Genomic DNA, 16350 nt, shown 5'->3' with positions numbered 1-16350 from the left:
ATCAATTTCATGGCTTCCCTGCCCTAGTGCACGATCTATTACTGCTGATTTATCTGCCTTGCCTTGGACCACATTTTAATGCTCATGAAACAAATATCAACAGTTTTTAGGCAGAATCTCAAACCACATGCACGTTTCTCAACCACTCCTGAAGTATTTCTAAATGATGAGTACATCAGGAAACTTAGTTCTGTCTGGGTATAAGTGTGATGAACATGCCATTTGTAAGTGAGAGCGGGTCTGATCAGTGCCAGATGTCCTCTGCGAATGCTTCAGCACCCACCACTAGGCACGATATTAAAACACTGGTGAGTAGAGACCTTGGTTTTACCACATAGATCATGAAGTTGTTATAAGCATCTATACCACATAGATGCAACCTCCATGTTAGCTACATGCTATTACGGTATATGGATGTTGAGGTGAAACACATCTTAACTGGCAAACTCAGTGCACTTATCTTCCCTGAGTCACATTAGGCTTCCTCAGACACACACAGGACTACCTACCTGAGCTGATATACATTTCCACAGTTATCTGGGGGATCAAGATGGTTCTTACACAGCTTTTTTCTTCTACTCCCAACAGGATGAGTTGATTCTTGGTAAATACAAACACCCAACTCAACAAGGTAATTTCCTAAGCATATATTGGATAAAACAAGGATCCGTTATAAGTACCAAGACAAATGGATTCAAATTGTGAGTTCTTTTTTTTTCTTTTCTTTTTCTCATCAGAAAAACACAGGTGGGACCATTAATGAGTTGTCAGTATCCTATTCACACTGGTTTTTGTGAGAATTACAACCACTCTGAAGGATCTATATGAATGAAATAAAGTGCATACCACAGATTAGGTAACAGAGTCTTTAAAATTTGCAGCGAGGAATCAAACAAAGGCTAGATATGTTCCTGAGAAATCAGCCTTCACACTGTTTTATATGAGTTTACACAGCATCACCACTGGTTGCTGGAGGACTATGCTGAAAGTACCGGGTGATCAAAAAGTCGGTATAAATTTGAAAACTTAATAAACCATGGAATAATGTAGATAGACAGGTAAAAATTGACACACATGCTTGGAATGACATGGGGTTTTATTAGGAAAAAAAAAGAAAAAATCATCTACTGTTATCGGGCCTTTTTTCTTCGAGGAAATGCGTGATTCTGGTTTTGTAACTGCTACCATGACGGGTGAGAGGTACGCCGATATGTTACAGAATCGCATCATCCCCAGCCTGGCTGATAAACACCTGTTGGAACGTACGATGTTTATGCAGGATGGCGCTCCACCCCATATTGCTAGAAGCGTGAAAGATCTCTTGCGCGCGTCGTTTGGTGATGATCATGTGCTCAGCCGCCACTTTCGTCATGCTTGGCCTCCCAGGTCCCCAGACCTCAGTCCGGGCAATTATTGGCTTTGGGGTTACCTGAAGTCGCAAGTGTATTGTGATCAACCGACATCTCTAAGGATGCTGAAAGACAACATCCAACATCAAAGCCTCACCATAACTCCGGACATGCTTTACAGTACTGTTCACAACATTATTCCTCGACTACAGCTATTGTTGAGGAATGATGGTGGACATATTGAGCATTTCCTGTAAAGAACACCATCTTTGCTTTGTCTTACTTTGTTATGCTAATTATTGCTACTCTGATCAGATGAAGCGCCATCTGTAGGACATTTTTTTAACTTTTGTATTTTTTTTTTTTTTTTTTTTTTTTTTTTTTTTTTTTTTTTTTTTTGTTCTAGTAAAACCCCATGTCATTCCAAGCATGTGTGTCAATTTGTACCTCTCTATCTACATTATTCCGTCATTTATTCAGTTTTCAAATTTATACTGACTTTTTGATCACCCGGTATTATTGACCAACCACATCCCCAACATTTTCGATGCCTGCATCTGAAGAAAATATGTAGGCACAGAAAACAGTGGTACCAGTATTACTTAGAATATTTCAACGAAAGTTTGAACATTTTATGCCTCCATCTGGAACAGAGCTGTCCAAAAGAGAGGCTGTACCTAAGAGTTACAAAGCCTCCATGATGCAGCATTCTGTGATAGGAGTCAAGATCACTGATTGTATCCCATAGAGCTCCATGACATCACACATACTGTTTGCCTATTATGGCACAAACTGGCACATAACTTTGATTCCTGTAATGTCTAAATACATACAGGAGTGTCGAAGTAGGGTAGGACAAAGTGGCACCCCTTCAAAGTACTACATTTTGCAATGGCGAATGTTAGCAATGACATTCATTTGTCCATTACAGTTTGAAGTATTTTTGATTTCTAGACAATGAAATCTAACACAATGGTATGCATGTCCACAACAGACAGTGCTGAACCATCAACAAAGACAGATTCACATTTGTTGCTGTGCTCTAGTATCAACCCAAAGTAACTGGACAAAGTTGTAATGTGCATTACTGACATGTGGACAAGACAGGAATCATTGCATGTTGTAGCCACACGGCGTTGTCCATTACTCACTTATCACAGTCTGTTGCTTCCACACAGATTACTGTTGTAGCAGCATGCCATATGAGCCAAAATGTAACAATGTGACATATGCACAAGATGTGGACAGACGATTCTGCCCCAATCAAACTCACTCACACATTAATATTGTGCCATCTCATGTCAATGAGTCACATTGGCACACTGTTCTACACATAATCTAAGTTTATATTCATCTGGGCCACTCTTTTTGGGCGTGGTAATTTGCATGAAAGGGTAAAGCACAAAAGTGAATACAGAAAACAATAAGTTGTCTAAAACGAGTTAAGATGCGACTGAATGTAATACTGTCTGTGAACAATGTGATATCTAGAGTAGTGACGGCAAATTCTGAATGGGGAGATGAGTAGCACATATCCCTTTGTAGCAAAATTGCACAAAATTCTTAATTCAAGATATCGGGTCATATCATTCAAGGGCGTAACAATGTAGGCTCCTGTCAAACTACATATAGTATGGGAGCAAGGTGCCGTTTCTCAAGTGCTAAATATAACAAATTGATGACCATTAACCCCGAAAATACCCCACATTCATTCTGACATTCAATTCAGCAGTTTTGGCTGAACATATTAAGCCTTGATTTATCTGCTTACGGGTTGGTTCACACATCCCAAATCATCTCCAGAGCTTCAAATGCCAAAAGAATTAGCGATACCACACTTGTTTGCGAGGGTCTTGCTACTTGATTTATCGAAGTAGCACAGGTCGGGCAAAGGATAACTGTCACCAGAAGTATATTATCTTTTCAAGCTAACATTCAGCTACTAGCAAGGATTCTGGTTTATAATAAAGACAAAAAGATCCAAGAAATAGAGAAGAGTAAATGTGTACACCAGCCCGAGGCTAGAAAAATGTGCCAATTCATGTAGCTATTAATTTTTGTTATATCTGTTGTCTTTGCAGTGAGAAATATCATAGCAAAAATTGTGTATTCGGAGACATAGATGGTGCATTTATGGACTCAACATGCTCTTGTATGCGTGTGTGTCATGCAGTTCTTTCAAGCGAGAGAACATCTACCACTAAACCTGCCATCTTTCCGTGTCAAAAATTGAGAGAGAACAATTATGACCAAAGTAATAATCATACCTGAAACATACTCACTACAGTTAGTGATACCTTAGAAACACAACCAAGACACTCCCCATAGAGCAAATAAGGAACCAAGAAGCACATACCAAGTAATATGGCAAACAAGTCACCAGATAAAATGGTGTACATTTCATCTGAAGGGTCTGATGAAGGCCCAATCTTAGAAGACATGGAATATAAAGTATATTACAAGGAACCTCTAGCCCCACAATCAGGCCACTGTTGGTTGTGAGTTTTTAATGTTGGCTGAAAGGCAAATGAAAAGAAAAACCGATACAGTAACCTGGCTCCAATACTACAGTGTTTAACATATATGCCCCATGGTGCTTGTAGAACAAAGAAAGATTATTAGGAAAGGAGTCTGCACAAGACCAGTTTTTAAGAGTTCTTGTGCTAATGATACATACATTCCATAGAAAGGACATCATCAGACAAGAGAGAGCTTATCGTGAAGTGGGAATCCTTGTGAAAAATAAATACCACTCAAGCCAGTAATGGATGAATGTCAAAAGAAATTTTGACCGAATCACAAACGGTTGAAAAAAAAAAAAAAAAAAAGAGAGAGAGAGAGACAAATCGTCTAAATATGAATATTAGCAATAAATAATCATCTTGTGCTGATGCAGTACTTCTTATGTCCACGATTGCTATGAAAATAGAACGAGGAATTCTGCCTTATGCAAGACACCTTTTCAGTTTTGTTGTACCCAGACACATTTCAGCACTTTTTGTGCTAAATAAAATAACCCACTGAAGATAGTGCAAAAAGTGCTGAACCATGTCTGTGTAAAACGAAACTGAAAAAGTGTCTTGCATAAGGCAGAATTCCTTGTCCTATTAGCAGTAAGCATTTTAACTTAGAGAGGTACAGTGCAAACCGCTTTTGTGACTCCACAAAGAAGTCATACACATTGAGAAACTGATTTCATGCTAAATGGCTGCAAATTGTGGCTATAAAACGATGCTGTCATATACATCAGTAAGCAAACAGCACCAAAAAAAAGGGCCCTCTCATATCAAACAAAGTAGAGTTCCAGTCCGGGGAGACTTCCAGCCAGAAGCCTTGGATGACAAACAGTCCACAGCAGATAGTAAGGGAGTGAAAATTATACTGAATTAACTTTGCAAACTAAGGACTTGCAAAGTATGCCTGTATGTACCTCTGGACTAGGGTTATTGGTTTCCACCATACATTTATCTGCATGTATCTATGTCTGCACATCACTTTCAATGTGACGAGGACTTCAAACTAAAGGTTCTATTAGAGCGATGATCAGGCACTTCCATGGTTTGTGGTCTGCAGTACCATACGTTATTGTGTATACCCAAATCTTAATGAAGTTATAAGCCGAAGTGGCCATTTGTTCTGGTTACTGACTGGAGAATCTAGTAAGCTTCATTTATGCCTTACACATACAATATTGTAACCTAGTGTCTGTCCTCTTCTGCATTTTCATTTCAAAGATGAAGAAGCAATAAAAAGCAGGCCAGTGAACCAACTCAGAGTCTCATTTCCTTGTCATCACTGCATCTATCTCCTTAGCCTAACATCCAAGTCATACCATGCTGTCTCTAACCACAGAAACCAGAAAAACCTCAGGTTGAACCCATCATCATCTCAGTCCTAGACACAGCCACTCACGTACCATGACGCCTATCACCTCAAATCCCGCATCAACTAAGTAAGTACGTTATGGTCCATGTCAGGTTACCACACACAAACTGGTGCCAGGTGTTGGGTCCAGCCTTTGATACCTGGCTTACTACCTTTACTAAGAAGTAAGGTGCCTTAGAGCATGAAAGATAGAATTTTTTCTAAGGAGAACTAGCAAACCCCGTCTTAGAATGAATCGGCTTGAGCTTTCGAGGTACATCAGGTACAATGAACAGGTAGATCAGTCCTTTCCAGCACACAGCAGGAGCAAAACAAGAAGAAGTCAGGAGGTTGTCCACCGTCCTGTGTTGGAAAATTACAATAAAGCAGCGAGCACACCACTGGAGTAAACAACAGAGAATGGCTTTGCAGCTGTTATGAAAACTAAGGTTGGGACTGCCATCATCTGCATCAGCAGCGTGTGCGTATTGACCACACCAAATTCCAGCATTATGCCAATGCAGCACTGTTGAATTGACTGACGGTGAGTGAATCACAACATAGTCTACAGCTCTCACAGCCATAGACTATCCTTTCTCAGAAAGGATAAAAAACCACCTAATATGGATGTGGAAGTTAGTGAGGGCCCTGTTCACTATATAGTCTTGTATGATGAAATTAGAGAATTCATAGGCAATTGTGACCAAGTCACAGTGTGCTATTGAAATTAGGATTGCGGGTGCAGTTCAAAGAAAACCACTTGTATGCAATTTGACAACAAGTTGGGTAAATGTGAAGGGTATTTTGTTGGAGAACTATGAGTCAAAATGGACTTTGGATTACCCTGCACGTCTATCATTCTCTGGTACGCAGACCAGGGCCGAAAATACGACCAAATGGGCATGTTGTGTTGACACATTGCAGGACCAATTTTGAGAAGCCATCCTGGAAATAATGGGAAATCTGACATTCTGGGCAGCCCAGTGCTAATTGGGAAAGTGGCACGAGCAGTATTTATATGGTGAATTGAAGATGAGAGGACTGAAACAGTCATGAGAGCAAGCACAGAAGATTTAATGTTAGCCCAAGCAGTGGATCTAGCATTAACGAAAAAAGCATCCATCGCCTCTTGTAAAGAAAAGTTTGGTGAATCCAGTCTATGAGAGATTACTGTTTTAGATGTATGAGAGGAAGTCATTGTGCAAGGAACTGCACTATAGACAGATGCATCAGGATAAGAGACGCCATGTGGCCGAGTTGCACTGGAGTAGGGAAATGGACACCCCATCCACCATCACCCTTGATAAAGATAGAGGAAACACATACAGAGGTCATAAGGAATATAAGGAGAAGAATAAGGAGTATTATCAATGTGCTCAAAACCCCAAGTAATTCAGGGCAGGAGACAAGATGTTTTTCATGTTTTAAGGATGCTTGGACCAAATGTAGTCATTCAATTAACAAATAAAAAGTTCATAACAGTATAGGTGTACAGATTAAAGGAGCTCATTTAACTTTAGACATGTGAGGTTGTGATAAAAGTTGAGTTGATGTATTCTGAAATATAAAGCAGCAAGAAAAGGCTAAATTCTATGTCAAAACTGATTAATGACTTGTGTATAGGAATTCTTAAAGTACAGGGGAGGGAGACGAAGTGATCATCATCAGAGACATGAAGAGCCCCAGTCACTTTGCCACTATTAGTCTAACCCTGGCAGCAGTAGCACACAGGAGGGATAGGATAGCATATGAATGAATTAGAAAATAAGTTTGGATTATACAAAATGGTAGCAGAGACTGAGAGACTCAACTGGAAAACACGCATTTCCATCTATACGTTGGTAACCACCACCACATTCGTAACCAAAGGAGTGATGCTTAGATATCTCACGTGCAGCATCCAATGCACGAAGTGAAAAGAAGAGAAGTGTTATGACCATGTGCACGGAATTGCAATCCGGCTCACAGGAAATTCTGGGAGTGCAGATGAAGGATGGAGAAGATGTGATTGCTTATAGTATGCACTTGTGTCACAGGGATGTATTAATTGTATTAATGGAAAATCTGCTATGCCTTGTCTGTGTTTTACACTTACTAATGTTACAAACTGGTGTCTCTGGTCTTCTGCATGTTCAATGCAAACACGCGAAGAAACGGTAAAAAGCATACCAGAAAACCAACCCAGAGTCTCATTTCCTTGTCATCACCATGTCTACCTCCTTAGCCTTACATCCCAGTCATTCTATACAGTCTCCAGCCACAGAGACCTGAAAAATCTCAGCTTGACCCCATCGCTACATAAGTTCTGTATGCAGCAGCTTGTGTACCAAGAGGCAGAGGACATCAAATTCAACATCACCTCCGATCTGAGTGTGAGCTTCTAAGTATGTTATGACCCACATCTGTTTATGACTCTAGTTCCTCAATCCACTCCTACTCCTTAACTGTGTTTCAGGCCATCCATTGCATGTATTTATCAGAGAAACTAGGCCAGAACATCCAAAATTCATTTCTTTGCTTACAAGAACTATGTAAGGAGGTCATATTCTACAGTGTACCAAATAACATAGGAATCTGGAGCAAAGAAATGCTAGAAATAACAATCATGTCTGCAATGTAAATACTGTGGTACTTAGAGTTTTCTTCCTACATGCAGTCATCCCAGTTGAAGCACAGGGCCGAGTATGATTGAAAGGATAATTGATTAGAAGAGACAGAAAACTGCTCTCAGCATGGAAGGTGAAGATGCAGGTACCTAGGCCATTATAAGCTTCTCATTCAAGTTGCTGAGTGGTGTGGGCTGGGCTGGCTCACAGCCTATAAATATGTTCAACAACCTACCCAAAAGATGGTGGTGATGGTGGTGGTGGCTACTATCCAACAGGTTATGCCAGTTCATAGTACTGAAGCCTATAGATGTCTCGGTGTGTGGAGTTTGACCACCATTAGACTTACCAAAGATGTGAACTGTACTGGATGGACAGTCATAATAAATCCATTAAAGTTGTCCAGGTCTTCGATTATTTACTGGAGCCAGTTCTCAAACCTGAGAATGGATCACCGAGCCACAGCTGCAGATAACAAACACAGATACTGCTGCCACTCATAGCCTTGCTGTGTCAGCCTACGACCAGAAACCGATAATGTACAGACCCAGTACAACCATCTGATATGTTGTCAGGCACGCCATCCTGACAACCCTCTGCTGTTCTACTCCACCCTCATTACAACTGGTGACAGAAGTGGCATTGGGTAAACTAGTGTGGTCGGTTTTCAGCACATCACTGCACTAATTCAACTGGTGTGCTCAAACATGACTCCACTGCATGCTTTGTTTCTGCCAGATCGTAGCCAACAGTGTGAGTAAGCGTGGATTTATGGGGTGGGTGCTTTTGCCATGTGCGACCTATCTATTTTTGTATTTTCCCTCTCTATCCTTAATAATTAATAGTTACAAGAAGGGGGCGGGGGCAAAAAAGTTACTGCTCAAGATTGATTGCACCATTTTTGTGCTAGATTGCACAGTTACATGCGGATAATTGTAGTCTGGCTGACAACTAAAGAAGTTGAGCATAGCCAGAGGGGAAGAAACCCTAGTGTCTCCCAGTTCACCTACCCCAGTATTGGACTACACTACATCTGCTTTGATCGCACTGTTCGACAGGAAATCTGGGAAAGAAATTGAAGTCTTTCTTGAGAATATGAAGGCTGTAGTGACTTTCGCAACTTGTCAAATGACTGATAACTGAATATAACATGGTTAAAATTGACAGGCGATGCATGTGTCTTTATAGCACGACAATGGAAATTAGGTTGTGTGGAAAGCTTTGTGCATTTAGAAGTTGGACTGAACAAGTGCTGTAAGTAAGTGATACGCTGCACGCTTCCAACTGCCTGAAATTGAGTAATCCTTGAAACTGAAATCACTAAAAACAAAATGATTAAATTTTTGCCAATCATGAAGTGGAAACAACTATGTTTAATAATGGAAATGGTGTCTCAGTGACATATCAGGTAACACACAAAATAGTGTTTGATTCATATTTCTTGCTGTTGCTTTTTAAATGGTGGTTGGTTGGTTCGTTGGATGGCTGATTTGGGGGAGGGCACCAAACCTGACGTCATCAGTCCTGCTGGATTAGGAAAAGATGGGAAAGGAAGTCAGCTGTGCCCTTTCAAAGGAACCATTGTGGCATTTTCCTGAAGCGATTTAGGGAAATAACAGAAAACCTAAATCAGGATGGCCAGACGCGAGTTTGAACCGTCATCATCCTGAATGCGAGTCCAGTGTGCTACCCACTGCGCCACCTCACTCAGTTTGAAATAATGGTGGTAATACTCATCTTCCACCAGAGAATTCCTTTATTACTTCAAGCTGTATACTTAGTAGAATTCAGTTGGAATTTATTTCTCATAAATAACAATACCAGCAGAAAATTTCCATGCCATTACCCTATATACTACATATACGAGAGATATTAGGAGAGTAATACATCACTATTTATTTTACTCAGTTGAAAAAAGAAAAAGTAAGTTACAGTCAAAGTATCTGCCCATTTTTCAAACTCACTCATTAAAATACTTTTCCACGTGTCTTTGAGCAGGTGAGTTTTTTCATTATCCCATGTATCTTAAGACTTTTTTATCAATGCAAATTTTCTATCAGTTAAGAAGTCTTTACATGTAGAAAGTAGCCAAGTTGCATGTGGCACGATCAAGGCTGTACCAAATGATGCACCTGATGTCTGAAGCCTGCCGAATCTGAATAGTCAGAAAAAAAACTTTTGAACAAAGTAAAAATTAAATGTGTTTTGTTCTTTGATTGATAATTTGAAGTACTCTGGGATTCAACACGAGCTTTGTGCCACATACCAGTGGCTTTTTTTATGATAGTCAAACATCAAATGATTGGACATTCTCCTTATAGCAAGAAAGATAAGGGTCTTCAGACTGTAACAAGTGTACCACCATCTTCAAAAGTCATTTCTTCATTTGAAGACCATAGTAATAAACCCATTTTCTGCTGCCTGTAGAGGTATTACTCACAAAGCAAGATGCATTATGTAAGAAATTTGTAAAAATTCTTCTTTTCTACCATGAGACATGATGTGCGTTTTGTTCCTGTGAAAAGAACTGTGGTGTCCACAAAGAACAAAGCTGCCTTGCTATAGTACGCTTGAACACACATTCATTTTCTTCCATTAGTTTCAGTACTGCAGCAATATTCTATTTAATAAATGCCAGAGGAAGTCAAGCTATCCGCAGAGAGCCCTTGAGATTGACATTTTATCCTGCAACTCTTTGAATCATCTCAATACGGTAAAGTGGCGTAAACAAAGGAGCCATTCCTTTAAACCACAGACCAACTGACAGCCTTCAACCCAAGTCAAATAATTACCCAGGCCTTTGGGTTTTCTTCTTCCACCATCCGTACCCTCTCTTGATACCAAATGATCCTACAGATATGTGAAAACACAGAAGTAAGCTGAGTTCTTGGCTATAGAACATTTATTAACATGGAGGGAAGCAGGTTGTATCTTGTAATTTGGTAGCCTCACACATAATAGCTACACACACATGCACATGCCACTCCACTGAGGACAATCCTTGAAAAGTTGTGAAATTATAGGCCTTTTCAATTACACAGCATTTTGTAACACCTAGCAGGTTTAAACATTGGACTTGTTTTAGTGGAGGCAGGTTTAATCCACACAGTTAAATTTATAGTTTCCATTGTATGTTTTAAACAATTTCACATAGTGGGGTGGAACACACTGTAAAGTGGATTAAATTTAATTAATCTGATATAATTAAATTTTCCTCGAGGCATTTGAGTCTCATCTTTATCAACAATAATAATGGAAGCTGAAGATATGATTTAAAATTTGTGCCATAGCTGGGACTTGTAGCCAGGTCTCCTTGGTTGCTAGGCAGGTATGCTAGCCATTACACAACCACAGCACTACAACTAGCATAGCTGCACAGAATACCCTAGTAAAATGCCCTCCCTAACACAAACTTCAATTCACATATTCAGCTTATTTTCCCCTTCTTAGATCATCATACAAATGTCTCAAGGAAAATTTAATTATATCAGATCAATACATCACCTATGCCTGAGGTACAAGCATGACTTCCCCATTACGTACAATGCTGAGGTTCTATTCCAATATTGGAGAGCCTCAGCAATAGTAAATTATCGCAAATTTATCTAACTTTTACAATTCCACTTTAAGTGCCAATGAGCAATAAGAAGGAAAAAATCTGTAAAGACTTATTTGACTCACCATTCTTCTTAATTTCTTCATTATTATCAATAGTCAACTGTTCAGCTAACTCAGATAATGATCCTTCAATGCTGAAACGGAACGTCTGAGAAAGCCTGCGGCGAATCCTCTTCATACTCATTTTAAGGCACTCAGTTTGGAAACTAGCAAACCAAATTAACAATACTGTCTGAAACAGGAGAGAGTTTAACACATAAAATAATTTTTTTTAATAAAAACTCTTATAATCAAATTTAAACAAAAGGTTTTATGTTTTCCCCCCACTCAGTACACAAAAACCACTATCACTAATATAACTTTTTTACTTTGGTCATGGTCGCAAAACATTTTCTCATAGGTGCACACATTAGTTAGTAAACCGGGGAGGGGAGAGGGGGAGCACTTTTCAACAATTTGAATTTTTCACTGTCAGAACCTCTGTTTAACTGATCAACAGGCCAACAGTTGAGTTCCTCAAGAGGACAAAAACTGACCACAGATTGCTCTCCATTATTATCCATAAGAAGATTGTTATTTAACAAGTACTTTTGTTTTCAATAGCATATTACTGGTACTTAATATTAACTGAGGTAAGTGAGATTTTTTCACACAATCAAGGAGGAGATTCTGTTTATTAATATACTATAAACTACTTGACGCACATTTTTAAAAAAAGTGAGTAACAAAGCTTTACCTTAATGGCTGAAGGTGGGGCAGATTTAAACAAAATTCCTAGTTCGTATGATGAATGGTATTTGGCTCTAAATGTAGAAAAATGTAAGTTAATGCAAATGAGTAGGAAAAACAAACCTGTACTGTCCAGATGCAGCATTAGCACTGTCACGATTGACAGTTGCGTCATTTAAATATCTGGGTGTAACACTGCAAAGTGATATGAAATGGAATGAGCAAGTGAGGATTGTGGTGGGGAAGGTACATGGTCAACTTTAGTTTACTGGGAGAATCTTAGAAAAATGTGGTTCACCTGTAAAGGAGACCACAAACACAACGCTAGTGCAACCTATTCATGAGTGCTGCTCGAGTGTTTGGGATCTTCACCAGCTTGGATTAAAGGAAGATATTTAGGAATTCAGAGGCGGGCAGTTAGATTTGTTACTGGTAGGTCTCAACAACACACAAGTATTATGGAGATGCTTCATGAATTTAAATGGTTATCACTTGAGGGAAGGTGACATTCTTTGCACAGAACACCATCAAGAAAATTTAGAGAAGTAGCATTTGAAGCTCATTGCAGAATAATACTATGCTGCCAATATACCACAATGATAAGATATGAGAAATTAGGGCTCATACAGAGGCATACTGACAGTCGTTTTTCCCTCGCTCTATCTATCAGTGAAACAGGAAAGGAAACTACTAATAGTGGTACAGTATATCCTCCGCCACCCAATGTCCGGTGGCTTGCGGAGTGAGTATGTATGTAGATGCAGATTGCAACAAAACCTGGGGGTAGATTTCAACGCTGTTGAAATGTCCCTCGCAGTGCATCTAAATTATTTCTTTAGAGAATAATACACTTATGGAATAATTTGTACAAAGTAAGTCGAAAGATGTGTCTTAAATTAGTAGCAAGCGAAGAACAAATTGTAATGGGCATGAACGCAATAAAAGATGAAATGTCTCTTATGCTGTAGATCTATTTAGAATGTACTATTCTGCTTTATTTGACAGATTAAGAAACAGTAATGCAGTGGCCGAGTGACAGTAATGAAACACCACCATCACCAAACTGTTATCACTTGATGTATACAAGTCAACAAGTTTTCGTTGCAAATGAAGAACATTAGCTTGGTGATTACATTATTAATATTTAAGGACTGTCTCACAAACAGATATGACAGCTTGCATAAAAATATGCAAAATAGCTGGGTTCAAGCATACAAAGTAGTTGGAATGTAAATAAATATTGTGAATTGACTTGGTCAAGGGTTTCAGGGGTCGTTATCAATAGTTCACCTAATGAAAACCTGAACAAACTAGCATAACAAGAGTAGCAACTTTTAATAAAGCAAATGACACATAATTATGCAGGTACTATTATTTCAGATGATTCCACAGTAGACTGAATACACATCCCAGATGCTTCACTTACTTGCTTGCTTGAAGCTGCACTATTGCATGAGAACCTGTAGTTCAGTCAGCATTAAGAAGATCCCCGACAATTGTAGTGCGCCTACATCAACCAATCATGTAATGCAATTTTGTAAACATAAATATGAATGCGCCTCAGCGTTGTCGCAGCTGTTGTTTTCGCTTGCAACCATTAGCGCTACACAGCTGAACGCCGAGAACAGCACTGCTTTCATGCCAACTCACAAGCTGTAGTCCTACGCCTGCAAGAGAAAAATCAAATATCTGTTTTAAGCAAGCACAAATGAAGAACATCTGAAAATCCAGCCTTTTCCTCAGGCAGGAGTAAAATGTGAAAAACAAAGACAAAGACCCCCCCCCCCCCCCATGAATAACGGACCTTGCCGTCGGTGGGGAGGTTTGTGGGCCTCAGTGATACAGATATCTGTACCATAGGTGCAACCACTATGGAGAGGCATCTGTTGAGAGACCCAACAAATGTGTGGTTCCTGAAGAGGTGCAGCAGCCTTTTCAGTAGTTGCTGGGGCAACAGTCTGTATATTGATTGATCTGGCCTTGCAACGTCAACCAAAATGGCCTGGCTGTTCTGGTAACTGCAAATGTCTAAAAGCAAGGGGAAACTTCAGCCATAATTTTTCCTGAGAGCATGCAGCTCTATTGTATGGTTAAATGATGACAGCATCCTCTTGCGTAAAACATTCCAGAGGTAAAATAGCCCCCCTGTTGATCTCTACTTAGGAGGATGTCGTTATCAGGAGAAAGAAAGCTGGTGTTCTATGGATCGGAGTGTGGAATGTCAGATCCCTTAATCGGGCTGGTAAGTTATAAAATTTAAAAAGGAAAATGGGTAGGTTAAAGTTAGGTAGAGTGGGAATTAGTGTAGTTCGACAGAAAGAGGAAGAGGACTTCTAGTCAGGTGAATACAGGGTCGTAAATACAAAATCAAATAGGGGTAATGCAGGTGTAGGTTCAATAATGAATAAGAAAATAGAAATGTGAATAAGCTACTATGAAAAGCATAGTGGATGCACTATTGAACCCAAGATAGACATGAAGCGCACACCTAACATGGTAGTACAGTTTATATATGAAGTAGCTCTGTAGACGAAGAGAATGGGGAAATGTACAATGAGAAACAAATTATTTAGATAGTTAAGGGAGATAAAAATTTTATAGTCATGGGGAACTGGAATTTGACAGTAAGAAAATGAAGAGAGGCAAAAATAGAAGGTGAATATGAGCTGAGGGGAAGGAATGAAAGACGCCAAGTGGTATTTTGCACAGAGCATAATTTAATCATCGCTAACACTTGGTTTAAGAACCATGAAAGAAGTCTGTGTGTATGGAAGTGACCTGGAGACACCGGAAGGTTTCAGATTGATTATATAGTGAAAGCCAGGGATTGCAGAATCAGTTTTTAAACTGTAAGATATTTCCAGGGGCAAATGTGTACTCTGACCACAATTTATTGGTTATGAACTGTACATTAAAACTGAAGAAACTGCAAAAAGGTAGGAAATTAAGGAGTGGAGCCTGGATAAAATGAAAGAGCCAGAGGTTGTTGATAGTTTCAGAGGGGGAATTAGGGAAGAATTAACAAGAGCAAGGGAGGAAGAATGGGTAGCTTTGTGAGGTGAAACAGTGAAGGTAGCAGATGATCAAATAAGTAAAAAGATGAGGACTAGTAGAGATCCTTGGGTAACACAAAAGATGTTGAACTTAAATGACAAAAGGAGATATTTATAAAAATTCAGTAAAGGTAGCAGGAAAAAGGGAATACAAATGTCTAAAACATGAGATTGACAAACAGTGCAAAATGGCTAAGCAGGGATAGCTAGAGGACAAATGTAAGGATTTAGAAGCATAGATCACTAGGGGAAAGATAGATACCATCTACGGGAAGCTGAAGAAGCCTATGGAGGAAAGAGAACCACCTGTATGAATATCAAGAGCTCAGATGGAAAACCAGTCCTCCACTGAGGGGAAAGCTAAACGGTGAAAGGTGGAAGGAGTACATACAGAGTCTATACAAGAGAGACGTACTTGAGGGCAGTATTATAGAAATAGAATACGAGTTATGTTTAAAAAAAATCACAAAATTTTTTTATGTTTACCTTTTACTCATTGTGCATGGTCTCCTTCAAAATACTATGTTCCCAATTCATACACCGCTCCCAACATCGTTTCCACTTCCAAAAGCAGTCTTGTTACACCTCTTGCTGAATCGTGTGAAATGACATCTGTACATCTTCTTTCATCTCATCTATCATTGCAAATCTTCATCCTTTCAATGGGGTTTTCAACTTTGGAAGTTAAAAAAAAGTCTGCAGGGGCCAGGTCTGGAGAGTACAGAGGATGAGGTAGCAAAGTGACTGCACTTTTTGTGCAACAGTCACACACCAAAATGGATGAATGTGGGGGTACGTTATCATGATGCAAGAGCCATACATTGTCTCACAAAATTCAGGTTATTTCCTTCTCACATTTTCTTGCAGGCATTGCAATACGTTCCAATAGTACCAATGATTAACAGTTTGTCCCTGTGGCACAGATTCATGATGAACTAATCATTCAAAGTCATAGAAAACTCTCAGCATGGCTTTGCATTTGACCCGGCCTGACAAGTATTTTTTGTCTTGGAGAATCTTTCCCAACTCATTGTGAAGATTGAACCTTGATCTCAACATCATAGACCCATGTCTCATCACCAGTTATTATTCTCTTAAGGAACATCTCGTTCTCATTTTTGCGATCCAAAA

At 39.4% G+C, this 16350-nt stretch overlaps 1 protein-coding gene across 3 annotated transcripts in view; it reads right to left on the bottom strand.

Moving 5' to 3' along the window:
* Window positions 1–16350, bottom strand: part of LOC126469796 (cyclin-dependent kinase 17-like) — a 205977-nt gene that overhangs the window by 146386 nt on the left and 43241 nt on the right. The window contains exons 2-3 of one of the 3 annotated variants that reach the window (XM_050097050.1): window positions 13593–13833; window positions 11501–11669 (exon numbers count right to left, since the gene is read on the bottom strand). The exons of 1 other annotated variant lie outside the window; for it this stretch is intronic. In XM_050097050.1, the coding sequence (XP_049953007.1) occupies window positions 11501–11621 (121 nt within the window). In that variant the 5' untranslated portion in view covers window positions 11622–11669; window positions 13593–13833. The remainder of the gene's footprint in view (window positions 1–11500; window positions 11670–13592; window positions 13834–16350) is intronic. One more of the 3 variants, XM_050097049.1, reaches the window with a different exon arrangement.

Source organism: Schistocerca serialis, chromosome 3 (genome assembly GCF_023864345.2).
Source record: "Schistocerca serialis cubense isolate TAMUIC-IGC-003099 chromosome 3, iqSchSeri2.2, whole genome shotgun sequence".
NCBI lineage: Eukaryota > Metazoa > Arthropoda > Insecta > Orthoptera > Acrididae > Schistocerca > Schistocerca serialis.
This window is presented reverse-complemented; position numbering and strand designations above follow the sequence as displayed.